Raw genomic sequence first — 26,692 nt, 5'->3', positions numbered from 1 at the left:
ACTGCATCCAAATCAAAACCTATTCTACTATCATTTTGATTAAATTGTTTACTTTAATTACATTTAATCTACTTGGTTTTTCTCTGCTACATTTGAATGTGAATGCAAAATGTTACTGCCACTCAAAGTTTAAAGTCTCCCAAGTTCTCCTTTGCCTCCAACATGAATCAGCTAATCTTGTAAGGTACAGCATAAACATTAATAATTTTGTAACTTTCAATATTCCTTTCTAGCATTAAAGTATTAGTCCTATCACCCATTTGCTAACCAGAGCCAAGAACTATCACAATAGTTATGTTTTCCTCTGTCTTTAAAAAAAAAAAAACCTGCTGTTCATATCAGATCATCCTGGTACTCAACTTTGGATAGCTTCCAAGTTTCTAAACTTACATGTTGTGAAACTTAATAATGAAATAAAAAATGCTCTTTATAGATACCCTAGGCACTGGGCAATTATCACAGAGAGGAAGTGCTCTTGAATAATTAATTTCAACTGTTTTGAACCTTTACACAGGTTTTGTAAGTCACGGAGAACGTAGCATGAACACACAGTAGACTTGAATCTGGTTTGTTTCTCAATGATCTGAGAAAAGTCAGTTCCCCTGTTAGGTTAATTATAAAGCAGAGGTAAAGACACAGACATCTGAGTGAAGGAAAACAGCCTATAGTTTCCCGAGCTAACATTTAAATCTCTGTTAAGTAGGTAGCAGGATAAGGTTCATTGTGTATGTCCATTCCATGGGCGACCTAAGTATGTTCATCCATAGTGAAGTGAATGAAAAATGCCCCCATAGGATCATGCATTTGAACACTGGGTCTCCAGTTTGGGTGCTGTTTGTGGGTCATTATGGAACCTATAGGAGGTAGAGCCTTGCTGGAGGAAATGTGCCACTAAGCATGAGCTTTGAAGGGATACATTCACTCTCATTTCCACTTCTCTCTCAACCTTCTGTGTGTGGTTGAAATGTAATCATCAAATTACTGCTCCTACCATCACGGACATTAAGCCTTCTGGAATCCTAAGCCAAAATAAACATTTGAGTTGCCTTTGGTTGTGGTATTTTATCACAATAAGTAACGAACATGCCAAAAGTTAATGAATATATTAACATTCATTTAGTAAGTATCTACTTAAAAAACACAAATGATATAAAGTTGAAGAGATCACTCTAAATCTACAAGGAGAGGTTAGTGTCAAAGAAAGAGGAACTTATGAGCATTCTCAAGTGTCAGAAACGCTGGACAGTCAGGTAGGACAAGAAGTTCTAACCAAAAGAAAACAGTCCTGTCTGGATTAAATCTATAGAGAAGGCCCTTGGATGAAGACTTGGAGCATGACGCTTGTCACACCATGCACATAAGGTAATGAATCACCCATAAAAGGGAGCATCTGTGACCTAGAAAATAAGTGTTTATAAATTGTTTGTACTTATGAATGATTTGCATTGTTTAAAAGATGGATGCTGATTGGAAAAGAGGAGAGAGGGGTGAAGACGCAGGAGATGTGACTCAAAACGTGGGCGAGAAACAGTCAATGGGAAGAAAGGCAGGGTTGGTTGCATTTACATGTTAGAAAAATCGTGATAACCAGAGCAGAGAAGGAATCCACGGTGTGAAAATGGGGCATCAGCAGGGTGAAATTACAAGTAGACATTGCTGTTCTGCGGCTCTGTCTCAGGGGGCACCAAGGGCCTGCATCTATGTTGTAAAGGAAAATAGATTAGAGAAGAAAATCTCAGTAAATTCAACGGGATTTGCTCAAATAAAAGTCAACAAGATGAGGGCCGATTTGAAAAAATCTCTGCATTCAGGTCCCTTGCATTCCCGAATAGATGAGCATGCTATGACCCACGACCACGGGAGTCTAATTCCATCAGTGTCCTGACCCAGGTGGAGGGCATATTCTAAGTAAAAACAAGTCTGGGACCAATTTGGGTTGAATCACAGTAGTTTATCTTTGGGCTATCCATCTGAAAATGTCAAGACAAGCTACTGGCCTATGTATTTTGGGACTCAAAAGGGAAATGTGGTCACATATCTATATGTGACGACCTTTAACAGGGCGGGCAATACTTTGAAAGCAGTTGATCAAAGTGGTGTACGCAGTGAAAAACAAGCAGGAAAAATAGATATACAGACTCTGATGACACTGATAGAGATAAAGCTGTGGAAGAAAATGTCCAGTACTACCAAAAAGATTAAAATGTATTTATTTAAAGCCTGTAGGGGAAACCTAAGGAAGAAAAACACTCTAAGGACTCACAAAGAAAGGCAACAAAAGACTACAGGAAGAAATTTATTTCCTTCCTTCTTTCTGCCTATTGCTACATTGAAGCTTGTTTCTCAGCACGCGCGCGCGCGTGCGTGCGTGCATGCATGCATGCGTGTGTGTGTGTGAGAAAATAACATCTACACTAAGAATTCGTTTTGACTAATAAACTGAAACATGTATAACATCAAATCCCAAAATCCATAATGTGGTACCGAGCAAGATACTGAACCACTTCCATTACAGCACGAGGGAAGGCACAGCTTACTGATGCGCCGGGAGAGTGGGGAGGTGAAGAGGTAGGGTTGGGCGGTGGGGTAGTGTGGGGAAGAGTTCTTTAGCAGAATCAGGCCAGCTTCACTCCAACTCACCTTCCTTCTCTCACCATGGATCCCTCTCCACTGCGCAGACCTTTTCACGATGTGACTCAGCTCCTGATTGGAAAGTTCCAAATCGTGTGGGAGGAAGAACTTGCTTTCTTCACTGTGGATTCTCTGAAATGCATCCAGTACCCAAGAGTCACTGCATACCCTAAGAAAAGAGGATTTCTTAGCTCAGTTCATTTTTCCAAACATTCTTTTCCAAAGTATTGAACAAGTTGAAATTTTTTTTCTTGGCAACATCTATTTATTCGGCTCACCTATCTCATTCTTTTTCTTCAGAAATTATTTGATGATTAAGTTTCCAGAAATAACTTAAATGTTTTCTCAGCTACATATTCTAATCCAACAAATGCAACCTGGGTGTTGTTCTATTATTTCCTACTGGCTAGTTTGTGATAGCCAACAGATGGCAGAACATTGAGGGATATTTGGCCACTGATTTCGATTGAACATCCAACTTAGGTAAATATTATGAATTTTCCTGAAGAAAATTAAATTTGGAATCAATCTTCCTCCATAAGTTGATTTAGAAAATAGGTCCTCCCTCTCCACTCTGTCCTCACCTTCCTCATGTCCTGTAAGATGCTCTTAAGTAACATCTCTAGGAGTATTTTGGACATTAATTAAGTCAGTGTTTAGGAACATTTTCCATTAAGTACCCATATGTATGCTGTTCCAAATCCACTTGTATTTATTTTAATTTATCTGCTGAAACACAGAGGACAAGTGAAACTCTTAAAGAAAGAAGAGCCTGTTTATCCTTCCTTACATACCCCGACTTAGTTTCAATAGCTGTGTGTTGGGATCCTCTAGGCTAGACCAAGGTCCTTCATAGATCAGTATTAATATGCTAACCAGGAGAAGTTTCAAAAGTAACTGTGGTGTGGACTGGACTCTCAAGATATTTAGCCAGCTGTCCTCTGCATTTGAACCACTTGTGAATTTCTGAGATGGTAGATAGTCTCCATCTGCTACAAAAAAAAAAAATGAGCCTCAGACTGTACGGTATACAATGGGTATATCTACAACCCCATGCCTAAGGCTCAGGTAACACTATGAAAGAGGGTGGCATAAAGATTTTAAGAGCTAGAGGAACAAGGAGTCTGCTACAAGATAGTGTCTTCTACTCAGGGAAGCCACAGCCATGATATCTCAGTATGATTACCTAAACAAGATCAACTCAATGACAACTAGTTAATATATCAGTCTGGGTAGGAGATAGCTCACAAGGATTTACTCCTAAAGGAAGACTTGCAGGCAATTAACAGCTGCTAGGAGAGACAGGATTGGTCTTCTTCAGGGATAAGAACCATGGCGCTTCTCCAACCCCAATTGATCAACCCTTAACATACGTACATTTGAGTAACTCTAAATGGAGTCAGCAGTGTATCTATGTGTGTGTGTGTGTGTGTGTGTGTGTGTGTGTGTGTGTAAAACCATGTACAAATGTGTATGTAATAGTTATAATTAATGAAGAGGCTATAATTTGAGGGGATGCTTAAGAGAAATTAGGGGGTGATGAGAATACAATACTCATGTATGAAATCCTCAAGAAAAATATACTTAGCCATAGTACAAAAATTATCTTTGGAATATACCAGTTAGAAAACTGGAAGCATTTTACTTCTCTGGCCAGAATAATGAGATTTTCTTCTAATTAATTCAGACAATCCATAATAGAATTTATTGACTGTTCATTATAATGGTAGTCAATTTCACTGTATTGTACTATCTAAGACTTAATTTAATCCTTACATTGTATGTTAATAGTCTACATTTTTAAAAAGTTAAACTTATTCTGAGAAAACAAAGCAAAAATAGTTTAAAAGAAGAGCTAAGTCCAAAGTTTCTTTTATTCTTTCCTGTTGATTCAAGTTTTATCATGTATTTCCAGGTGTTGTAGTACATACTTGTTAATTCCAATACTCAGGAGGCAGAAGCAGGTAGATTTCTTGTGAGTTCAAAGTCAGCCTGCTTTACAACACAATTTCCAGGCCAGCCAGGTCACATAGTGAAACCCTGTCTTAAACGCATACAACTAACAGCTTCATTCAACTAACTGGATTCGTTCTAAAATAGTACCAGTGACTTGTTTTTTTTTTAAACAAAAATGCATTTCTGAATAATATCTATGAGTGTGTTTCATTTTTCAATGACTTTGAATTCATCACAAGACTGGTTATATAGCCTGATATATAATGCAACTATATGTCTACATCTGTTGGGAATCAAATGCACGATTTTGCGTATGCAGCATTTGTGTTTGCACAGATGCTCGTCCTGTATCCCGTACCTGCATCCCCGCCAGCCTGACGCCATCGTGGATGCTTTCACTGTTGTGCTCTGCTTGGAGATTCTGGCGCAGCCATTTGGATGCCTTGCTCGTTGGCTTATTAAGCAAGGACTAACTACTCTTGACCATTCTCTTCTGTTTGTTCACTGTAAGGTACATCTTTCTGTTGCCATGGTGATTTAGCGCAGTTAAATTACTGTCAACTCGGTGTTGTAAACAGTTTCTATATGAAGATTTAAGGATTATCAACAATGCAATTAACTTTGAATTAATTAGGACTCACAGTCCTGTTTCTGCTGGCTTCTGTGCTGTTTGCCCAGAAAATGTCTGTCTTCTTTTTATTTCTTTTTTATTCCGTGTGAAAGAATAATTATGTAAACATCAAAGCTTGGATCTGCAGGACAGTTAACAAATGTTTTGACAGAGAACAAAATGGCACATTGGAATATGGAAAGCTGTGCAAAGATTAATTGCATTTTAGTCATATTTAATTTTTTCTTGCCATTTTGGGTGGCATTTTCCAATGTAAAGCTCCGTGGTGTGTTGTTAATGAGTCAATTTACAAACCTTTATTAGTTTTCTGCATATTTTACAGATCTATAAAGCCAGTTTACACAAATAAGGGAAAGATACTTCGTGACTGTATATGTCGACAAAAATAAATAAAAATTCCTGGTTATGTAGTTTTATTATATAATTAGTCTTGTAATACAACACATATCCAAACATGATTTTAATATTTTAGATATGAGGGAATTTTATTCTTTGATGTTGGTTTTGTTTTGGTTTGGTTTTGGGTTTTTTTTTTCATACTTCCCTCAGAAAGTTGGTGAATTTCAAAAAGGAAAAAAAGTTCTACTTTTGTCCTAAAATAGTGTATCGGGGACCTTGATTAGCAAAATAAAAGAATATTTTGCATGCTCCATTTTCAATGTGTGTATGTGTCAAGTGAAATGATGTCAGTGAAAGACACTGTCTCCCACTGAGCAGGAGATGGGGAGAGCAAAAGCAACCATACAAATGCCAGCTAGTGAATCTGAGAGAGGCAGATATAATTTTTATAGTATTTGCAGATTTGAGGTGTTTAAGAGGTAGCTAATATTCTCTGACATCTATTAAGGAAAATTACAGCATTGCTGGTGATCACTGCAAACCTGGATTTCCTTTAACAACAGGACTTTTCAGAATGCCTGATTGGTTTTTTTTTCCGTTAAGTTATTCCTTCAAAATGTAATTAAAAAGGGAACTGCAGTCCACCTGTCTGCGATGCCTTAGGCATTGTGGTTTGCAGAAATAGGTCACATACTCTGCCACAGGTGCTGATGACGGTCAATGAAACCAAGCATTTTGCCAAGTCCTCTGCCCTCTGCCCTACATACACAGCAATTCACAGCAGAAGATGCCTATGTTTGTTCATATTGGAATGTGGGTCTTTTCCAGAAACCTAATATGTGCCATTTCTTTCTAAGCTAAAAAGGACAAGTGTGAACAGGTACTGGACCATTTTAAGGGCATTGAGAAAAGATGAAATCTGCAACTTTTAACTGTTTTAAATGCAAATGTACATAAGTACAGGTTTTACATAAAAAAGTGTCATTTTACACACAGAGTGGTCAGTGCATGTCTGGTGTGAGTACTTCCTGGTGCCATTACATTAGGGAAGGTTCTGAGTAAACACAATATAGTCGGTTGGCTAAACTCCATTCGTATTGTTACTACATGTTGAAATGCACGTGGTCTGCAGTGGGACTGTCACACACGTTACAGGAGGCAGAGCACAGCTAGGTATTGGTATGTATGACGATAGGTTTCTGGAAACCACCGATTACTCACCACCATGTTTAATATTCAATGGAATTCATCTGAGTCTGATTTGGAGTCACAAATAGAAGGAAACGAGGGAAAAAAGTACTCAGGAAGGATAAAAAAGAAATAAAGAGGGAAACAGAATTTCAGAAAAAGAAACAAATTCAGAAAATCCAAAGGTCTACACAGCTGGATACACAGTCAATATGTTCTTCTGATCCTGTTTCCAGAGGGAGCCATCACAGGGATCTAGACATTGGGGTGAACATTTTCAACATCTGTGCCATCTCACACTGTACAGGGACAATTGCCCTCTCCTTACATTCCTCAGTTTCTGGCTCGGTTAACACATGTGCTTACATGCCCCATTCTGGGAGGACAAAGTGTTGAGAGATGCACAGTGAGCTAGGCTGAGGCAAGGTTAGGATTCCAGGCTTGGGGACGATACAGGAATGGAGAGCCCAGAAATCACATCAGCCTGAATGTAGGCCAGACAGAGCCTGGTTGAGGTTGCACATACTGTATGATGGAGAGAAATAGTGCATATCGTAGCACCGAACTTTCTCATGCATTTCTTTGCTATCCAGGTTTAATTCTCTGGGATATGTATGCAGAAATAGGTTACGTGAAAATTGTGGATTTAGTTATTTAAGGACCTTCCACCCTCACTGTTTTATATAAAAGCACATTGGTTTGTATTCTTTCCAACAGTGCCCAAGAGTTCTAACTTCTTCAGATCCTTTTCAATGTTTGTCTCAATGGTCTTGATGGTAACAGTCCTTCGGTGTGCGATGTCATTATTCATGGTGATTTTGATTTCATTTTCCCATTAACTAGTAATGCTAAGCATCAGCTCATGATTACATGCACTTTTGATATATTCCTTAACCAAGGTCTCTTCCAGTCTTTAAATAATGTTACCTTTTCATTATGGTATTGCAGGTTTTTCTTGTTCAGTCGGGATATTAGATAAAAGCCTTTTGCTATTCTCCTATACTCTGTGTCTGTATTGTACGTCATACTCTAAGTACAAATCTGTAAGTTTCATGGAGTACAATTTGCTTTCTTTGGATCTCATTATCTATGCCTCTGTTGTCATACTTAGGAGCTTACTACCAAGAATAGTGTCGTGCAGGGTGAGAACTAACCATGTTGTTGTCATAAACCAACCCAAGGGGAATGTGATTTTTAAAAGGAAATTCTGTACTTGGGAATTCTGAGAGTATTTCGAGACCTGGTCTTGTCTTGGTTAGGCTTGGGGTTCTGTCCTTTCTAAGGGTCAGTCTGGAAGGATCAGCTTTGTCGTGTGAGCCCACACTGACTGCTATTCCTCTGAGGACACTGAGGCCTCCCATTATGCAGATAGACCTGATTTAAGATCTGTTCCAGGGAAACGCACTGTGGAAAGGCAACCAAAACAGTGGCAGCATTTTCTCCCATTAAACTCACTGTCTTAAATGTCGCCACCAGGAAAGCACATTGCTGATCACAGTGCTGGTGTCATGACCAATGTCAATGACCAAGAAGACTGTCAAGTGTCAGAGCCACCCCCAAGACGGACACACTGTCTGCCACCATGAAGCACAGTTCCCTGGCAAATGTGACCAACATCAGCATCACCAGGAATCCATCTGAAGTGTTTAGCATGTGAGATGGCTCATATTAACCCACTTAACAGATCATTAGTGGGAAAACATCACTTGGGCAGGGAGGCAGAGCAGAGGGCTCAGAGAGTTGAATGGAGACTTAGAAATACCAAGTTAGAGTAGAGAGCTGTCAGGGGGAGAGTTGGTGAATGTTGTGCCCCCGTGGGTTAGTAATCATTTACTTGGTTGTTTGCACTTGTTTATTTTCACATTTTGTGCATTTACCCCCATTGTAAACACATTATGCTGTGTTTTTTTAACGTGCATAAGGCCAAAAAGTCAAACTTTCATCCAGCTCCTTTGACATTGCTAAGGTGACTGAATGCACAAGAGAGCTGTGATGAGCGTTGAGCCCTTCATCAAATGCTGGGAGGTGTTTTACAAACATAACACCCCCCCCCCATTGGAACATGTAACTTGGCAATTATATTTCATGTTTAAGGAAAAGATTTATCTCCACCCTATAAATAAACATGTTCGTTTATTTATGAAATTTCTAATCCAATGATTTTTTTTATTCTAAGCACTTCTGGTTCAGCACAGAAGAGAGAAGAGTCAAATACCTTGCTACTCAGATCAAAGATCTTTTATTTGGTCTGTCACATATGACCTCGAGTAGCTATGTGACACTAGAATACAGGGTAAAGTGACCTCAGCATACTGTTTGGTTTTGTTTTAATGCACAAATAACCATACTTAGTTCTTAGTTGAAAATGAAGATGCTTGCGTTGTTTCGCCCTTCAACTGTTTAGTGATATGGTTATTGAATGTTTTTAGGAAGAGTCTTTATGGAAAAAAAATATTGGGAAACAGAGCGAACTAGGAACTAACATTGTCCCTTGGTATTGATGCTATCAGAGACAAATGCTTCTGTAAAAGTACTTGTGGAAGCTCCTCACGCCAAGTGACCCCAAAACAGCTCAAGTCAGAGACTGGCCTATCTCAGACAGTCTATGACAGTCTTCATGCTGATAGGCACACCTTCCTGACAGCCACCAGCCAAACTCACATGTCCTGGATCTTCTATTCATGGCTTGAAAGGACAAACCTTAGTCTATTGCTTTAATTTCTTCTATATGAGAGGCATTAGTAGCAGGCTGATTTACCAGAAGCCATTTCACCAAGAGACAGATTTACCAATGAATCATTTCCTCTCTTTTTTTCTTTTTTTTAATTAGATATTTTCTTTACTTACATTTCAAATGTTATCCCCTTTTGTGATTCCCCTTCGGTAATCCCCATATTCTTCCCCCTTTCCCCTGCCTCTATGACAGTGTCATACCTCATAAAGGTACCCACCCACTCCCTCCCATCTCCCTGTCCTGGCATTCCCCGGCATTAGGACATTGAGCCTTCACAGGGCCAAGGGCCTCTCCTCTCACTGATGCCCGATAAGGCCATCTTCTGCTACATATGTGGCTGGAGCCATGGGTCCCTCCACGTATACTTGTTGAATGGTGGTTTAGTCTAAGGGAGCTCTAGGGGGTCTAGATGGTTGATATTTCTGTTCTTCCTATGGGCTTGAAAACCCCTTCAGCTCCTTCAGTTCTTTTTCTAATTCCTCCATTGGAGACCCTGTTTTCAGTCCAATGGTTGGTTGAGAGTTTCTGACTCTATTTCTCAGACTTAACCGACTATCTTGTAGACTTCAGTTGTTTTCGTGATGAGGTTTATGAAAGTTTTATTTTCTTGTTATTTTCTACTTTGTTTCTGAAATACGGTCCCAATATGAAGCACCAGACTGGATTTGAATATGTAGCCTAGACCGGATCCCAGCTAGTGGTGAGGTTCCTCCTTCAACCTTCCACATCCCACTGCCCAGCTCCTGCTATGACTTTTCTAAAAGAAAAAAAAATTCCCCATTTTATATTGCCCTAGCTTCTCCTATCTACCTGGGAGGATGAGATCTGTTGAAGGTAAGGCAGAAGGACAGGAAGCACCAAGATGGACGTGTTGCCCATACCAAAAGTCAGAAGGAAGAGAAGAATGCATTTAATGGAATGGAGGCAAAAACATTTAAGTGTATGTTCCAACAGCAATGAGCAATTCCGATGGCATTCACACTACTTAAAACAGGAGTTCTCGACCTGTGGGTGGCAGAGTTCAAAGGACCCTTTCATAGGGGTCACTAAACCCATCAGAAAACACAGATATTTAAATTAGGATTCCTAACAGTAGCAAAATTACACTTATGAAGTTGTAATGAACATAAGTGTCACTACACCATGAGGAAATGAATCAAAGGGCCACCACACTAAGAATCACTGACACAGGGGGAACAATGTAGGTAGGACCCAGATATCAGAGCTATGTTTATCCTATGCAAGCATGTTTTCCCATGCACAGTCTCGGTAAATCAGGATAGAGAATGATTACAAGCCGGGCAACACTGTTGGGGTTATATTACCTGTAAAACCTTCATAATTTTCATCAAGATTTTCTTTAATAAATTTTAATCAAAAATTGTCTTTAATAAAAAAAAAACCACTGTAAGAAAGAATGATTTATAAGAGGGAAAATTCTTTGGTTATTTCATATACCTCCCCCAAACAGTAATATGCTCATGACATTTTCATTGAAACTGGCCCTTAAATTATTTTTGATATAAATTAATTTTCCAAAGCAGCAGCTAAAACCTATAATGCTATTTGGAACTGTTAAGTCAATGATGAAGAAGATACAACCTCACCCCCAGATTAATTAACTTGATTATCAGTGTTTTAAATTTGCATACAGCTTCCAGGAATCTAAACGCTTAAATGAATCTAACTTACATTTAAATCATGGTCTCCAATTCTCTGTATTATATTAACAAACATATACATGGCCTGCAGATCTCTGATATTATTCAGATAAAAGTTTTACAATTAAACTATGCAAACAATGTCTGCAGAGACGTCATTCGTTTGCTGCAAGGCTAAACACTGAGCTAGGGACTGACTACAAAGATTTAATAAAAAGATAAATTTTATAAAAGAGGCTGCAGAAAGAGGAAGCTCATCCTGGTGCGCACTGAGAACACAAAATGGTTGATTTAAATCACTTTACCAATCCAAGAAGATAGACTGACAAAATAACTAATATTTTAGTATTACATCAAATTAACAGGCCAGGAAAATAAAAAAGATAAAAAGACATTTTGCTTAGCTACTGATTAGCCACACAAAATGAAGTGTGTGTGTGCCTTACAACAAGGAATCTAACTTTAAAATATCAAATTGCATAACAGAGAATAGAGTTGTACATTTTTTCATGAGAATTATTTTTAAAATTTGAGCTACTTGAGTAATTTATAACATTTGTGGGGAAAATGCTGTGCTGGTGGTGAATTTTAAACGCCTTACCTTTTTGTTTTGTCTTACTCTTTTCAGACAGGCTCTGGCTTTTTAGTTTAGGCTGCCCAGATGCTATGCAGGCGAAGCTAGCCTTTAACTAACAGCAGTAACTCTTGCCTCAGTCTCTCTAGTGACAGACTTACAGGTATACATAACCACCCTCTGCTAAGTATCTGTATTTCAGAAGCCAAATACAAATTGTAAGGCAATTAGGAAGTGTAGAAATTATCTGCTGAAGCTATAACAAAGGGGTTGACACTGTTATGATAGCTGGAGCTCATAACTGAGTGAGCAAAAACACTAGAATGATCTCTAGAGGAAAGACAAAGGGGAGGTTTAAAGAGCAATTGACAAAAAGAGATCGATGAGATGGATCAGTAATACATAGTAAATATATGAAGATTATGTAGTAAATAAAGGAATTCACACTTAGAAGAAAAACAGGGTTCTGGTCCGTCCATTAGCATTGTGTAACATGTTATGATCAATTTCCCCTACCTCTTTTCATTTCCTGGAAAACACGTGCCCATGAAAATTCCCTATAGTTATTATAGTTATTCCATTATAGTTATTATAGTTATTCCATTATAGTTATCTTCAGCACATTCTACCTTCTCAAGCCCTGTGTGTGGATTTAGGATCCTATTCAAAGAATAATTTAAATGTAGGCAAGATTCTGTGCTTTCAAAGTTTCATCAGAATTATTATAAGATGCAGAAAAAACGTGAAGCTCTCATCCAACAGTAAATATATTTATATACCTTTACTTCACACACAACATGTTGTGTAAAATTGTATGGGCATTAAATGTTTAAGAACTTTGTAAGGACAGTAAAATTTTGATCATACTTTAAGGAGAAACAATACCTAGTCTGTTCTTATGGCACACATACAACTTGGTGAAATTAAACACACAAGATGGGAAAGGGGGAAGTAAATACCAATATTTTCTTTGTCTAGATGATCAAATTATTGTGGTCTTTAATTTACTTTTTTTATTCTTTTTAATAGTTTCTACATAGCAGTGATTCTTTCAATAATAAAGGAAAAAACATAAAAACACAAATGTTTTTTTTTCAAGTATAAAATCAAGCCCCAAATAAGTATCCTTATTCTTAAGAGTCTTGTGCAAGGGTAAAATCTTTGTTCAGTCAACTCTCTCATCAGAACCATGGGGAGTGGGAATTCTGTCAACACTGAAACCCTTCAGTAACAAATTACCCAGACTCCTGGAACAATAAGAACTAGTCAGCCAATCTCAGCAGGGTCCAGGTCCCATAATGAAGAGCTTCCAATGCCCAGAGCTAAACCAAACTCTCTGTTAACAGCCAGCATCACTGACTCTGTTTCCTTTGTGTTCCTCCAAGTCCGCCTGTTTATCAGTATTGTGGCGATAGCCCTGCACCAAGATCACTGCCTGTACATATTGACTAGATTTCCTCCTCCATCAGTCAGTATGCACAAATCTTCATTGGCATTTTTCACTAAGGTAAGTTCTTATAATTCTGTAACTCTTTAATAAATTTATGCCAGAAAAACAAAGCAAAAAAAACCCCCCAAAATAGCAAGCCCTCTCCACTTTATTCCCTGCATGTATCTGCTGTAGGCAGTGCTTCCTTCAGAGAACTGGTCTACCCAGCCCCATGTCATCACAGAGAAAGGTATTTTGAAATGGTTCAGAGGAAAATCGTTCAGCTGATACATCGAGTTGACTTATTTATACACTAAGGTTCATGAAGCTGAATTCTTCCAGGTTAATTATCTATGATATGCATATGACCCATCCATCTTATCCTTTCCCTTTATAAATTTCCACCTGTTATTGAGCTTCCCTTGCCTTTGATTTTGACTTCTCTACGGGGCTTTAGATATCTTTGTCCTTTGATATCAAAACAAATTCTACTTATTTGATGGATAAATTCTGTGCTAACTTTTTCATACTTCACAAATAATCTATATAATTAAATTGTCGATGTCAAATGAAGAATGTAGTTCTAAACATTTTAACTGAGAAGAGATTCATTGAAATGATATATAACGCTATCTTGTAAATTTTAAAATCACAGATGTATAAATTTCATGACCTATGCTCTTCTAACTTTTTGGAAACTCTATTCATTTTAAATAATACAGTGATTGTTCATGTGAATCCTCTTTCAAAATCCACGCTTGTGTGTTATATTTCATCATGTTATACAAGAAGAGCTCTCATCATCTAGAAAGTGAACAACTTTGCTTGGGGGCACACTACGAGTGGGTGCTCAAATGTGAACTGAAGGATCAGGGAAGATTTTTTTCGTTGCCAAGGAAAGTAAGTGCTCTAAAACGATGACATATACCCCTCATGGCATGTCAAAATACAAACCAGCCCTGGGTCAAAACAACACAATTCGCCCTGAAGGATTGAGACTTCTATTCAAGCTATGTTAGCGATATAAGGGCCACATCAGAGGATGATCTGTCCACTGAAAGGAAACTGAAGCGGAGACTGCACTCCTCAAGCAATGACTATCCTATGAGAATCCCCTCTGTGTCCTGCTTCCAGAATCTGCAGCTCACCAGGGCCCCACCCTCCTCCGCATTGTGAGCTAACATCTGTCTACAACACTCAAAGATGTCTTCACCCGTGCTCTAACTGTGTCTTCAGAGACTTTAGTCATCTGCTTTGCTTGAGTGCTCTCAAAAGGGCTCTTCCTTGTGGAAATTTGATTTCTACATAGAAATAGATTCAAATTTTATCCACACATAAAGGACTTCATTTTCTAACTCTATTTCACTTGTGTGCAGCTTTGTAAGAAAACAAAAAGTAAGCAAATATTGGCCACATGCTACCATTCTGTGTTGAGCAAATCTCCTGTAGTTCAATATACTTCCTGCCATGCACTAAAACTCAAGGTATCGATAAGGCAAATCCATAGTCAGAGTTGCTTTCTTTGTCCTTTATCCTCATAAGTTCTTATAGGATATGTTCCCATAGAAACATCAAAATATCTCAAGGTGGAGGTTGAAGAGATGAGTCAACTGTTAAGAATAGTTGCTGCTCTTGCAGAAAGTTCCGTTCCCAGCACCTGCCTTAGCCATCTCACAATGACCTGTAATTACAGCTCCAGGAGATCAGACATACTCTTCTGGCCTCTAGAAGTACCTACACACACACTCACACACACTCACACACACACACACACACACACACACACACACACACACATGGAAATAAAAATTCCTTCAAAAACACAATCAATTAGAATGGAAATTCAACTCATATTTTAACTCCCATAACCATTTATTTCCTATTTATTAATAATCTGTGCCTCATGGACTGCTATAGCCAACTCCCATCTGCTCAAATCTAAAAGCTAGAGTTATGTGAAATAACATCCTCTCCATCAGTCTCTATCTTCAACTCAGCACCCCTCCCCCCACACAATTCTGTTCTGATCCTTACCCATCTTGTAAACACACCACCACCTTCCGTTCCATTGCCATTCACTTTGGGTAAGGGTTGGGTATCCTTTGTTCACATAATTACAGTGACTTTTGGGTGAGCTTTTCTTGCTTTCCATCTGCCACCCATTAAATCCAACTCTATTTCTACCAGCAGAATGAAAATTATTTAAAATCCCTCACTGCCTTCAATTTTCTACAGAAGAATACAAATTCTGTGGCATGGACCAAAAAAAAAATATCCTCTAACCACGTGATCTGTGATCACATTATCAACCTAATCTCATCCATGTACTCTTGTGTGTTGCAAGATTTTGATTCAACAAAGAATATATTTCATACTTCATCAAAACTCTGTGACTTCTTACTTCTTCTCTTCACTTGATGTCATGCACATCTTTGTCTTTGTTCTGGCCAAATCACATTGAAGTGGCAGTGATTACCCCTCACTCCCAGTGAAGTTTCTGGGTATTACACCAACCTTCTTCAGACTTGCACTGGTTTCTTATCTCCCCTCTACTCCGCAAAAATATTGTCTTGATTTCTTACTGCATTTTTAAAACAAAATCTGACTAAGAATATTTAATGTGAGTTCTACCCTCCGTATAAATAGCACGTTATCATAAATTATACACACATTGCTATATAACATATTTCTACTACTTAAGCATTTGAAATTATATGCCTGTCAAATGGCAATCATTTGCTCTTCCTTCCATCAGTCCCTGAATATCAACATTCTACTCTGATTCTCTGGCTTTGATGGTTTTAGACATCTCACCATAGTACAATAATGTGGTATTTGTTTCTGGTTCTGTTTTGTTCTGTTTTACTGTGATTCACTCTTTTTACTTAGCACATAATGATCTCAATTCTCATCCATATTACTGTACATTCCAGTGTTCTGATCATTTTTTGTGGCTGTAATAAATCATTGTTTATATTTATTCTTCATTGTCTATTTCTCTCCTGAGAGATTTCTAGGTGCTTTTCACATCTTAGTATGAATAGTGCTTTAATGACTTCAGTTCTTTTGGTTTTATATGCAAAAGTGAGTATGGACTATATGACAGAGCTATAGATTAGTATAGATTAGCATCTAGAACATCAGTATAAAGGCAGGCTCTGACCACTACAGGAGGCAAGAGGATCCAGTGAGAACTACACAGTGTTTAGCTGATCTTTCCAATATCTGACACAATGTATCAGGGAAAGATAGGCTTCTTTATTAGACAATGGTGGAGTGGCTGGATACTGAAGAGCAAATAAACTTGCATTTTATACCATGCACTAATATCCTCGCAAAATGGACATTTTTATAATCGAATCTATAAAAACAGAGAAAAGCCAAAGGGGTAACTTTATGAAGTTCACCATAGCAATAAGTTCATGGATTTGAACTGATGCCCGAAGCTGGCCTAAAGAGCAGCTTTACGCCTGGGAAACAGCAATCACATAAAAGGTTTTTCTATCATTTTTCTTCTTTGTATTCATTGGTTTTATGGTGCTTTCACACACATATGCACACACATATAAATACATACATATATCTGTACACACACACACACACACACACACACACACACACACATACACATTCACTTTGCTTGCTTAATTGACAGTCTAGCACAACCAGATCATCTGAATACTCATGACCAAAGATAGACGATTATTCTTCAGTTGGTGATTTGTGCGCAGATGAGCAGTAGGAAAAGACAGAAAAATGGAAGGGGGGGCAAATCATCCTTGACTTTACTATCTTTATCTGTCAAGGAATTACTCTTTGTTTCTGTTATGCCATTACCTGAAAAAAGTGAGAACAATAATCCTCAGCCAAGCTAGACCTTTTCTCCCAACATCAACTCATGTCTTTTGCTTTTTGATTATGTAAAGAATTGTGCATAACCAAGGGAAATTCTGCCTGAAGAGTTAGATGTTTCTATCCTCTCCTCTTTCCTCTCCCTCCATTCTTCCTTTCTCTCTCTCCCCCTGCTTCTCTCCCTCTCACCCTCTCTTCCTCCTTCCTGCCTCCCTTCCATTACAGCTCAACTTCAGGACTAAAAGCTGAAGAGCATAGTACTAGAAGCATCGTACCTGAGGCAATACAAGTACAAACTCAGGGAAGAGATGACAAACAGCAGACTGTAAACTACCACTGTCATCAGAGCACCAAGGATGGCTGGTTGCTTGATTCTCAGGAACATCCAGTAGAGTTTCGCTGCATCTGCAATAGGAGTCTCCCCATTATGTGCAAGCCTCTGAGAAAGGGAAGCATAGACTGGAATAAGGATGGAGACATCATCATGTCAGATTAATTTAAGGACATGAAACACTAAGGTACCATAATTTGTTTCTAAATTAAATCTTGTAAGTACTGAAAATTGCACAAAGAAAGAGAAAATGGGGGGGGGGGTTCGCGTGCCTGGTTTAGCAGATTTTTCTCATTTTCCCTTGCAAGGCTCAAAAGTGCATGCACTTGACGTGCAATTCATGAAGCAAAAGGCATGTTTTATTTATGTGCTATTAACTCGTGAATTTAATGAGCACAAGATATAAAGAAATTAAATGTGATGGTGGAAAGATTCCTTTATTTCTGAAGCAGATTTGATAGGAATTTAATTTGTGCGATGCATAAAAGGGATGGCTTATTTTAGAAACTTATAACAAAAAGTTCCCAGGCTATTTCATGTGAGCTTGAAAACTAAAGTTTACCTTAGGTTAATTTAAAAACATGCCCTGATTTGAGAGGAGGAAACATATTCTATACTAGATCATAAATAAATGCAAAGTAATGAGGTCTTTGAAGAAATTCTGGATTGTAAAGAACCCATAGTGTCATCATGACACGATGGACCTCTGAATTGTGGGGAGCATGAATATCCCTTAGAAGTGATTCCCCTGATATCAGGTAGAAGTGATAAGCACTCTAAAGTAGGAATCTCTCCTTCCAGCTGAGAGAGAAAACCATTTCTTTAGTGCTTAAACTGGCAATTATGTAAATATAGTTTGAAAAGGCACTTTTAAAGGTAGCTAATCCAAATCACATATGTGAGAAGGAAACCAAAGACTAGACAGGTTAATTAGTATTTTCCCTGCACCAAAATATCTTTCAAGTAAGTGGGCAATGACTAGAATTCCAAAGTCCCAGCTATCACCTATCTGTTTACCACACCAGAGCTTCTATCGTATATCCGTGTTTGTTCATCATTCTATCTGACCAAGAGTGGACCAGTGCTAGTGCTCTGAGTAGTAGATTGGTAGTGGTTGTCGAATGTAACGCCTCTCCTGGTTCTCTGTCTGCTTTCTTAATGATAACAAAATAGATAAAAAAGATGCATGCATTGGAGAAACAACAAGGAAACATGATATACGTTTGAATTCAATAATATAATCTGAATAGCAGGTGCCAATCATTTATTCGATTCTCACCCACTGAATGCCTATTAGTTGCTCTTCTGCTCAAATAAGAGAAAATAGCTACATAAGACACTAGGCCCATGTGCTTCTCTCTTAAGTGAGTGGGGGTGACAGTAAGCATGTGTATAATGCTGGGTGATACAGACAAGCTTGCGTTGCAGAACTACATCCCAGATACTCAGGAGAGGCATGGCAAGTTCCGAGTCTGATCACATTGCAAAGTGAGCACTGGGGCAATCTGGACCAATTTATAATTCCTTCATCTCAAAAAAGGAAACGGCACAAGGAGGTAGAATGCAGCTCATCCATAGAGCACATGCCCAGGCTTGCTTAAGACCTTGCCAGCCCTCTGCACTGTAGAGCAAGAAGAAAATCCCAGGAAAGTTTAAATAACATATGGTGAAGAAACGTGACAAGAAAAAAAATTGATTTTCTAAAAAGCAGCAGAGATACAGTAGGTCTACTGGCATTGCTACAAAGTACAAACATACAGAGCGCTATACATTTGGAAGGCAGGAAGTCTTATTCTGAGGGCTTCTGTCCATAGTCAGTAGGCTCCTCCATTGCTGCGAGGCTTGAGATGAAGGAGCCCATCCTAACAGGAAGCAAATGCTGGACCAACTTGCTGACCTCATGATGACCAGGAGAAAGTCAGAAAGAAGGAACCAGGGCCCCACTTACCCCTTCCAAAAGCATGTGTGTCCAAATGTTCTAACTCCCTCCCCTGGGCTCCCCTTCCCAAAGGTTCCATTCCCTCCTGCTAGCACTCAGACAGGGAAACCATGCTTTCAAAATGGGGTCCTATGGGGAACACTCAAGATCGGAAATGTAATGGCAGGGTCAGGTGTGTTTTTAAACATCTCCGTCAAAGGTGCCACTTCTTTAGGAAAGACCTAAATGATTTTGAAGAAAAAACATCCATGGACCTAAAATGGTATCCTACACTCAACACGTATGCTGTATCTGTGTGTATCTGTGTGGTTTTGTTTCCCTCTACAGAGTATGAGTTCTTGTCTGAACCAACAGAGCGATGCTCTTACATTGTGTGTTGTGCTCCTAGCAGAGCCTCATCACCTCATTGTGGCCTTTTCATCATTATTCATTGTGAAATATGTGAATTCACCAAGTTTTATTCCCTCTTCAAATCTCATTTGTTACACCCAGCAATGGTGGGAGCTAAATGCCAAGTGATTTTAAATGTAAGTGATTTTATTGGTATGCATTCCTAGCTTTACATGGAGCTCATGGGTAAAGTGAAGGCCACAGTGCTTACCTATGTCATCGGGTGTTACATGCATCACAAATAGCAGACTGGGGACCAGAGAACAGCTCCCCTTGACTTCTGTGATGTTTTTTTTTCCTCCATCACTCCATACATTTCTAAGGAAGCATTATAATTTGATTGGGTCTCCAAAAATTAGGAGTTGGAAATATAGTCCCCAAGGAAACTGTTGGGACACGGGGTCTACTGGGAGGTATTTCCATCCTGAGGAAAAGTAACAGAAGTTTTGAAAGCTGAAAGACACTAGTTGGAGAGTTGATTTGTGGAAATGGAGTAAATGCATTTTTTTCTTTGCAACTGGAAAAAGAATACACTAGATTTATCCTGTAACATTCATGTCAACTTCTTCAGGATACAGCCATTCCGAGACGGTCACACTGGAGGCTGCCTTCCTATAGAATTCATCAGAGGCATCAGAGTCAATTCTGTATGCTTTCAGGATGAAGAGATGAAGAGAGCTGGCTTGTATACAGTGAGGCTGGCTGGGTCTTCTTCTGCCTAAGGGAGCTGACTGGAATAAGGAAGACCATTCCCCAAGGGCTGTAGACATTTGTTCTGAGAAGGTCTCAGAAGATAATCAAGGACAGCTGCTTATCCTCCTCAGTTAACTTCCACTGTGGCATTGCGGTGAGCTCAGCACTTGCCTGCTAGATATGCCAATCAGGCCTTTGGGAGAAATTGTGAGATACCTCAGAATATGGTTTTCTCATAATGTAGATGGCATCTTTACATCTCCTGTTCAACCAGGCTTGACAGTATAGTCTTTTCCTTGCCTGTCTAGAGACTCCTAAGTAAGACTGGGGACAGAATCCAGCTGTATCTAGCTCAGTCCACTCAGAATCACAAATTTCACTCAGAATCACAATGAGGGGAGCAGCCATTGGAAAAGCAATTAGAGAAGAAGTGCAAAGCACAGAACTGGCTCAAATAGTTTTACCTTCTGCCAGTCAGCAAGGTGGCTAATGGTACTGACCATTCAGAAAGCTGTCACAGCTGGGACACGCAAGTCAAATACACATGCTTCTAGCAGCAGGGTGACACGAACACACAGGATAATAATGTGCACTTTGAAGCCCATTGTAATAATGTTTAATGACTGATACGGTGTTTTTCTATAATTGTAAACCACTACTTCTAAGCTTTACTAGCAGAGGTCATTTAAGTATTCAAGATTCTTATGATATACAGTGGATTCGGAACCTCAAGGTCTCTAGTCTTGGCCATCCACAGGAAGCAAAAGCTCAGCCTAAGAGAAGCCTTCCTTGACAAGGTCTCCAGTAGCATCTGGCCTAAGAAGCGGTCCAGAGAACTAGCGTCACTGACGTCACATAGGACCACAAGGGATACAGAGTTATGGGCCTTTCCTGATGAGCCACAGTGACAACCTTGGAGCTCACAGACATTCGAGTCTGAGAAGCAGACTTGAGAGCTGCTTCCCATAGCATATGAGAGCCTGGGAGAAGCAGAAGAGGAAATATAGGCTATTTGGTCCTAAGCTGCCTGTTCGGACACCTGAGGTGCACAATACGCCCAGGAGTGCATCATAGACCGTGCTTTAGGCTTTCGCTTTAGTTCTATGTGATTGAGAGCAGCAATCTCAAGCATAATTAACAGCATAGGCCATCAAAGTACTGAGATCTGCTGAGTTTCGTGATCTAGACTAAACCCATGCACACCAACTATAAAACTTTCCTTGTACACACGGTATGTGGAACATCAATGCTTGACTTCAGACTATCTTATGAATGAATGTCACATCAAATTAATTTAGAATAGCCACCTGTCCCCTGCTTGGAGATTTATATTATCACCAGGTGCAGATACAAAATTTTTAGTTTAGATTGTCCTTTTTAATTTTAAAATTGCACACTATTTTATTGCCTCCAGAACAAAGTGTGTTTGGTTTGAATGATCACATTTTTGGCCACTGTCTTCAATTGTGCTTTGATAACATGATATAAAACTTTGGGCAACTGGAAACTCTGATAAAGATACTAGAGACTATGTTTGGTTGGAGTCTCAGATGATGGACAGAAAAGTGACCCGTATGCTGGCCTTTTGTCTTCTAAATGATATTAGTGTTTGTGGGTCCTTCCAGTATGCACCTTAAAGCATCCTGTAAATCTAAGACCCCAGTTTCTTAAACTATAGTCCCTTACGAACAGGGTCTATATTGTGTCAGAACTTGGTAAAAGCAAAATCCTGTGTCCCCTCCATCCCCATCTAGGAAAGAAACCATGGTGCAGGCTCCAGAAAGCTTTGTTTTCACAAAGACCTGGAATAGGCTTCAATACAAAATAAAGATTCAAAACTATCTATGTCAGACATCGGTAATATGACTCAGTAGAAGGATGCTTCTCTACCCTGTGTAGAGCCTTGGGTTCGATCCCCAGTATGGGAAAAATAATAATTAGTGTAAGCCAAGAAACTGCTGCTGTCCAAACTCAAAGCAACTAGAGATTCGGATGTGGCAAGAAAGTCACAATAGCCACAACAATTTTATACCAAATTACAGCTCACATATCCATTAGCAAATGAAATATTTTATTAAGATTGAAAAGAGCAAAAATTCAGTTTCACCGAACAACATATAGATACTCAAAGTTTTAAGGTGAGATTTTGATACAGTGGAAGAAATCCAGCTCCAAATTCAGGAACTGAGTCCTAGTTGTAACTATAGTCTGAGCTACGTGTGTTACCTCAGATAAGTGATCACATTCTATGTAACTATTTCTTTCAACTGTAAAACAGAGGACAACTTACCTCATTAACTCAGTTTTTACAGATGTAACAAAGAAATTGTATGACAATGACTGAAGGCGCGAACTCTATCACTAGAATCTTGTCCTCTATTTTTCTCACACACCTTTGCACATCTGTGGGAATCATCCAGAGTGCTAAGTCTGTATTTTAAGGTGAAATGTGCTTGTCACTTCGTAGCCATCACAAAAGTTGGAACAAACGCCTGAGGGGTGACTTTTGAAAAGTTATGACTTCAAAATGTTACAGCAGCTCTCTCATCTCTCATCTTTTTATTTGTTACGTAAGGTTGTCCCTGCAGAACACAGAGAGGCAGCCCATCACACTGAAAGAACTATGGTAGAAGTGCTTTCCTGGGAAGTTTTTCTGTAAAAATCCTTAGTTTTGAAAAATAAAAAAAAAGCTACGAAAAGTTTTTATTTGTATGGATAAACAAAGGACTTCAGAAATTATTTTCAAATTATGATAGCTAATTTGTATTATCTTCCCAGTAATTTCTTCACTTATTTTTAAAGTGTGTATTTTTAATAGTTAAAATAAAGTTTGAGTCAATTATATGAGACATCCATGATTTTTTTTTCTTCTGCGGCAAGGCTTAATAACTTCAATTCAGGATGAATACGGAACGACATCGTTATTGAAACATCCCACGTCAACCAAGTCATGCACTAGGCTGAACTGCATGCCAGGGATTCATATCTTGGTTATTTTATTTGACTTACCCCCAGGAAAGCATCCACTATAAACACCGCCAATGGGTCTAGAACTGTCCATAGTCCCATCGTGATGATTAGCTTTGACAGGGCATCCGGGCAGGAGGAAAACAGTAGCTGACAGCCCCATCTGATCAGAAGCAAGGGGACCATGATTGTGTTTAGAGCTAAAGGCCCCAATACAATCACAGCTAGCTCTTCTCCAACGTGAAGTGAAGAAATCGGGTAGCAGAGCTCAACAGTGTAGGAATAAAACTGGAATCTGTGGGGGAAAGCACCCAACAAGAATGACACGAAAGCCAAATGTGCGGAATGATTGACAGGTGCATGTGCTTAGCTTTCTTTATTAACCATACAAGGGGTGGGGGTGGGGGAGAAGAAGGAAAGTTGACCCAAGATGGCACCTGAAATTGAGCGTTAGGAGTCTTCAGTATTTCTTGAGCACCACCAGGACATTACACAACCATGGAAATGCAAGTGATCCCATTCATTGTTCTCAACAAACAAACAAACAAACAAACAGACAGACAGACGCATAGGATGTTGAGCGTGTTGTTTGAGCCACTCAGAGCTGTCTATAAACCAGGAAATTCTCTGCAGTACACGGAACATATTAGTGGGCAATTTTAAATGCAAAATACACTACCGAACTTTCTAGTGAGTCAGTGCCTTGTACAACCGAGAGATAGACATACATCTAATGAGCCTTCAGAATTTGGCTGAAGTTTATTGATTTTGCTTATGGCATTTTTGGAGTGACTTCCAACATCAAAAACACAGTCATCACTAACAACTGAAATTTTATAGCTTGGGGCTAACCGCATACGTCCCAGCCCTGTGGGTTAAATACAGCTCAAGCCAGTAACTCAGGCCACCTCCAGTGTGGTGTTGACATCGTCAGCCCCTGCCTTGCGAGAATTGTGTTCATGTGAAGATCTCTCTCCAATTTGGCGTGTGGAAAACTGTGTGGGACACAGTTCGCCCTTCTTGTGAATCGTAAGAACTCCACTGGAGAGAGGTTTTATCCATTCCTTGACTACTTCTTCAAAAAAGGTTGTTCCTATATTGTCATAGATATGAAATAGAATGATATTGCTTTCTTAGCACAGGACCTGACAGAGTGAGGGCAAAGTTAGTGCTCATTATTGGTGTTGTTACGGATACAGCAAGTGGCCAGATGTGCCTTGGAGCTCCTGTGTGAGGCAGGACTGTGGATCTAGGCAATGGGCCCCCAAATGTTATACTATTTCTAGCCCCTTGCTTAGGAAGCTGACTAAAATGAACTATTGGAATATTCTGCGTCATCTTATTGACAACTAACAAAGCTTCCTTTACTAATGAAGGTTAAAAAGTGTGACTAGTAAGAAGTAGTTAGCTCAGGCTAGCACACATATCTTTTACTTTGGAAACTAAGGAGATTGTGTGTGTGTGTGTGTGTGTGTGTGTTTATAAACTCATATATATATATATATATATACATTAAAGGTATATATCATATATATGAGACACATATAGACAGATAAATGTAGATAAATAGATAATAAGCATGTAGGTAGTTGATTAGATGTAGAGACATACAAAGAAAAATACCCATACAGGACTCCCTTCATGCAAATGCAGTTATTCGACTCATATACATTTCACACTGACAATATATCCCAATCTCAGTTACTCCATTTCATGAGAGAATCAAAATCTCTATGTGCATACATACACATAGGCATTTCTTTACACAAAGTCATCAGTTTTTCATGATCATCCTAATGTAAAATATACACATGTATGTGCTTCTACACATGTATGTACCATCTGCATTTGAGAAAATGAACTTTACTTGTGGTGTTATCTATGTCTATCTTGAGTGTCTATGGAATCATGTTTATGGAGAGACAACCTTTAAAATACTATGCCCCTCAGCACAGCATAATGGCCCAGAAAGCTGTCTGGGCTTGAGTTTGGTTATTATTTGAATTCATCATTTTGTAGAAGAGGCCGTCTTTGCTTTTCTGAGAATGGTGATAAATCAGCCAGACGCACATTACTTCTGAAATACCTTCACCCTGTGTCACTCTCATAAAATCAAAATAGAACAAACACATATTTGCCAAGTTCCTTCTTGGGTCTTGCTCAGACGTCAGGACATATTTGAATGTGCTGAATTTTTAATAACTATAGGTGCACGTGTTAAGTATTTGTACATACAGAGCCACCCACAGCCTAAAACTGCAAATACAATAAAAAACCTTTGCTCTCAGGTAAATACTTCTCTGTTTCTTCAAACCAGGCCTCCATTTTGGGTCGTCCAGCAGGTTAATGGGGAAAGGTACTATGTACTTTGCTTTGCCCTGGCAAGATGAAAATACACCCCTTTGGCTTGAAGGGGAAAGCACTTACTTTGTAACTGGAGTTGACAGGACCCAGAGGAACAGCCACTGGCCCAGGTAATGTAAATAGAGCCTCAGGAACCAGAGAGAGGCCATCATCAGGAGGAGGTACCAGAAGCTCTGGCTTTGCCATCGAGATAATTCAAGTTCTGAAAATAAGGACATCCATGCAAAGTGGAGGTGCTTGGACATCTTTCCAGATCCACAGCCATCTGCAACTGAAGGGCGGCTGCAAGCAAAGAATCATGGGTAAATTCAGGACCTACTTATACCCCCCCCCCCAAAAGAACAGAATTAAATGAAATGATTTCTAAGCATTAGGAAGTCAAACACATTTATGTTCTTTTTGGTTGCAGTGGATGACTGAAGTCAACTTGGGTAAAAGTGAGTTAGGGTGCTGATAATGAGAATCATGAGACATGACTCCATCCTCCTCCGAAGCCCCACTAAAACAACAAGAACAATAAGACAGAAAAAAAAATCTCAGGCATTGGTATTAGAATTCTCGAGCCCTAACTGGAACATAAAAACAGTAAACTACTATGGAAAACAGTATGGTGTATATAATACCAAAATTAAAACCTGTAATTACCATCTGGCTCGCCGATCCCAATTATGAATTCTACCCAGAGGGATTGAGAGCAGAGCAGAAATGTGAGACCCACATCCCTGCCTGGTAGCAGCATCTTCAGTAGACAAGACATGAAAGCAACACACACACACACACACACACACACACACACACACACAGACACACACACAGACACACAGACACACACACACAGAGACACACAGACACACACACAGACACACACAGAGACACACACAGACACACACAGACACACACACACAGACACACACACACAGACACACACACAGACACACACACAGAGATACACACACAGAGACACACACACAGAGACACACACACAGAGACACACACAGACACACACACACAGA

At 39.2% G+C, this 26,692-nt stretch overlaps 1 protein-coding gene across 1 annotated transcript in view; it reads right to left on the bottom strand.

Moving 5' to 3' along the window:
• The window catches only part of Ofcc1 (orofacial cleft 1 candidate 1), a 306,918-nt gene that overhangs the window by 72,168 nt on the left and 208,058 nt on the right, over positions 1-26,692 (bottom strand). Inside the window, 4 exon segments of the mRNA XM_039096372.2 lie at positions 2,641-2,800; positions 17,271-17,434; positions 23,358-23,610; positions 25,743-25,961. Coding sequence (XP_038952300.1) covers positions 2,641-2,800; positions 17,271-17,434; positions 23,358-23,610; positions 25,743-25,961 — 796 coding nt within the window.

Source organism: Rattus norvegicus, chromosome 17 (genome assembly GCF_036323735.1).
Source record: "Rattus norvegicus strain BN/NHsdMcwi chromosome 17, GRCr8, whole genome shotgun sequence".
Classification (NCBI taxonomy): domain Eukaryota; kingdom Metazoa; phylum Chordata; class Mammalia; order Rodentia; family Muridae; genus Rattus; species Rattus norvegicus.
The sequence above is the reverse complement of the archived record's forward strand: the minus strand, read 5'-3'. Positions and strand labels throughout refer to the sequence as shown.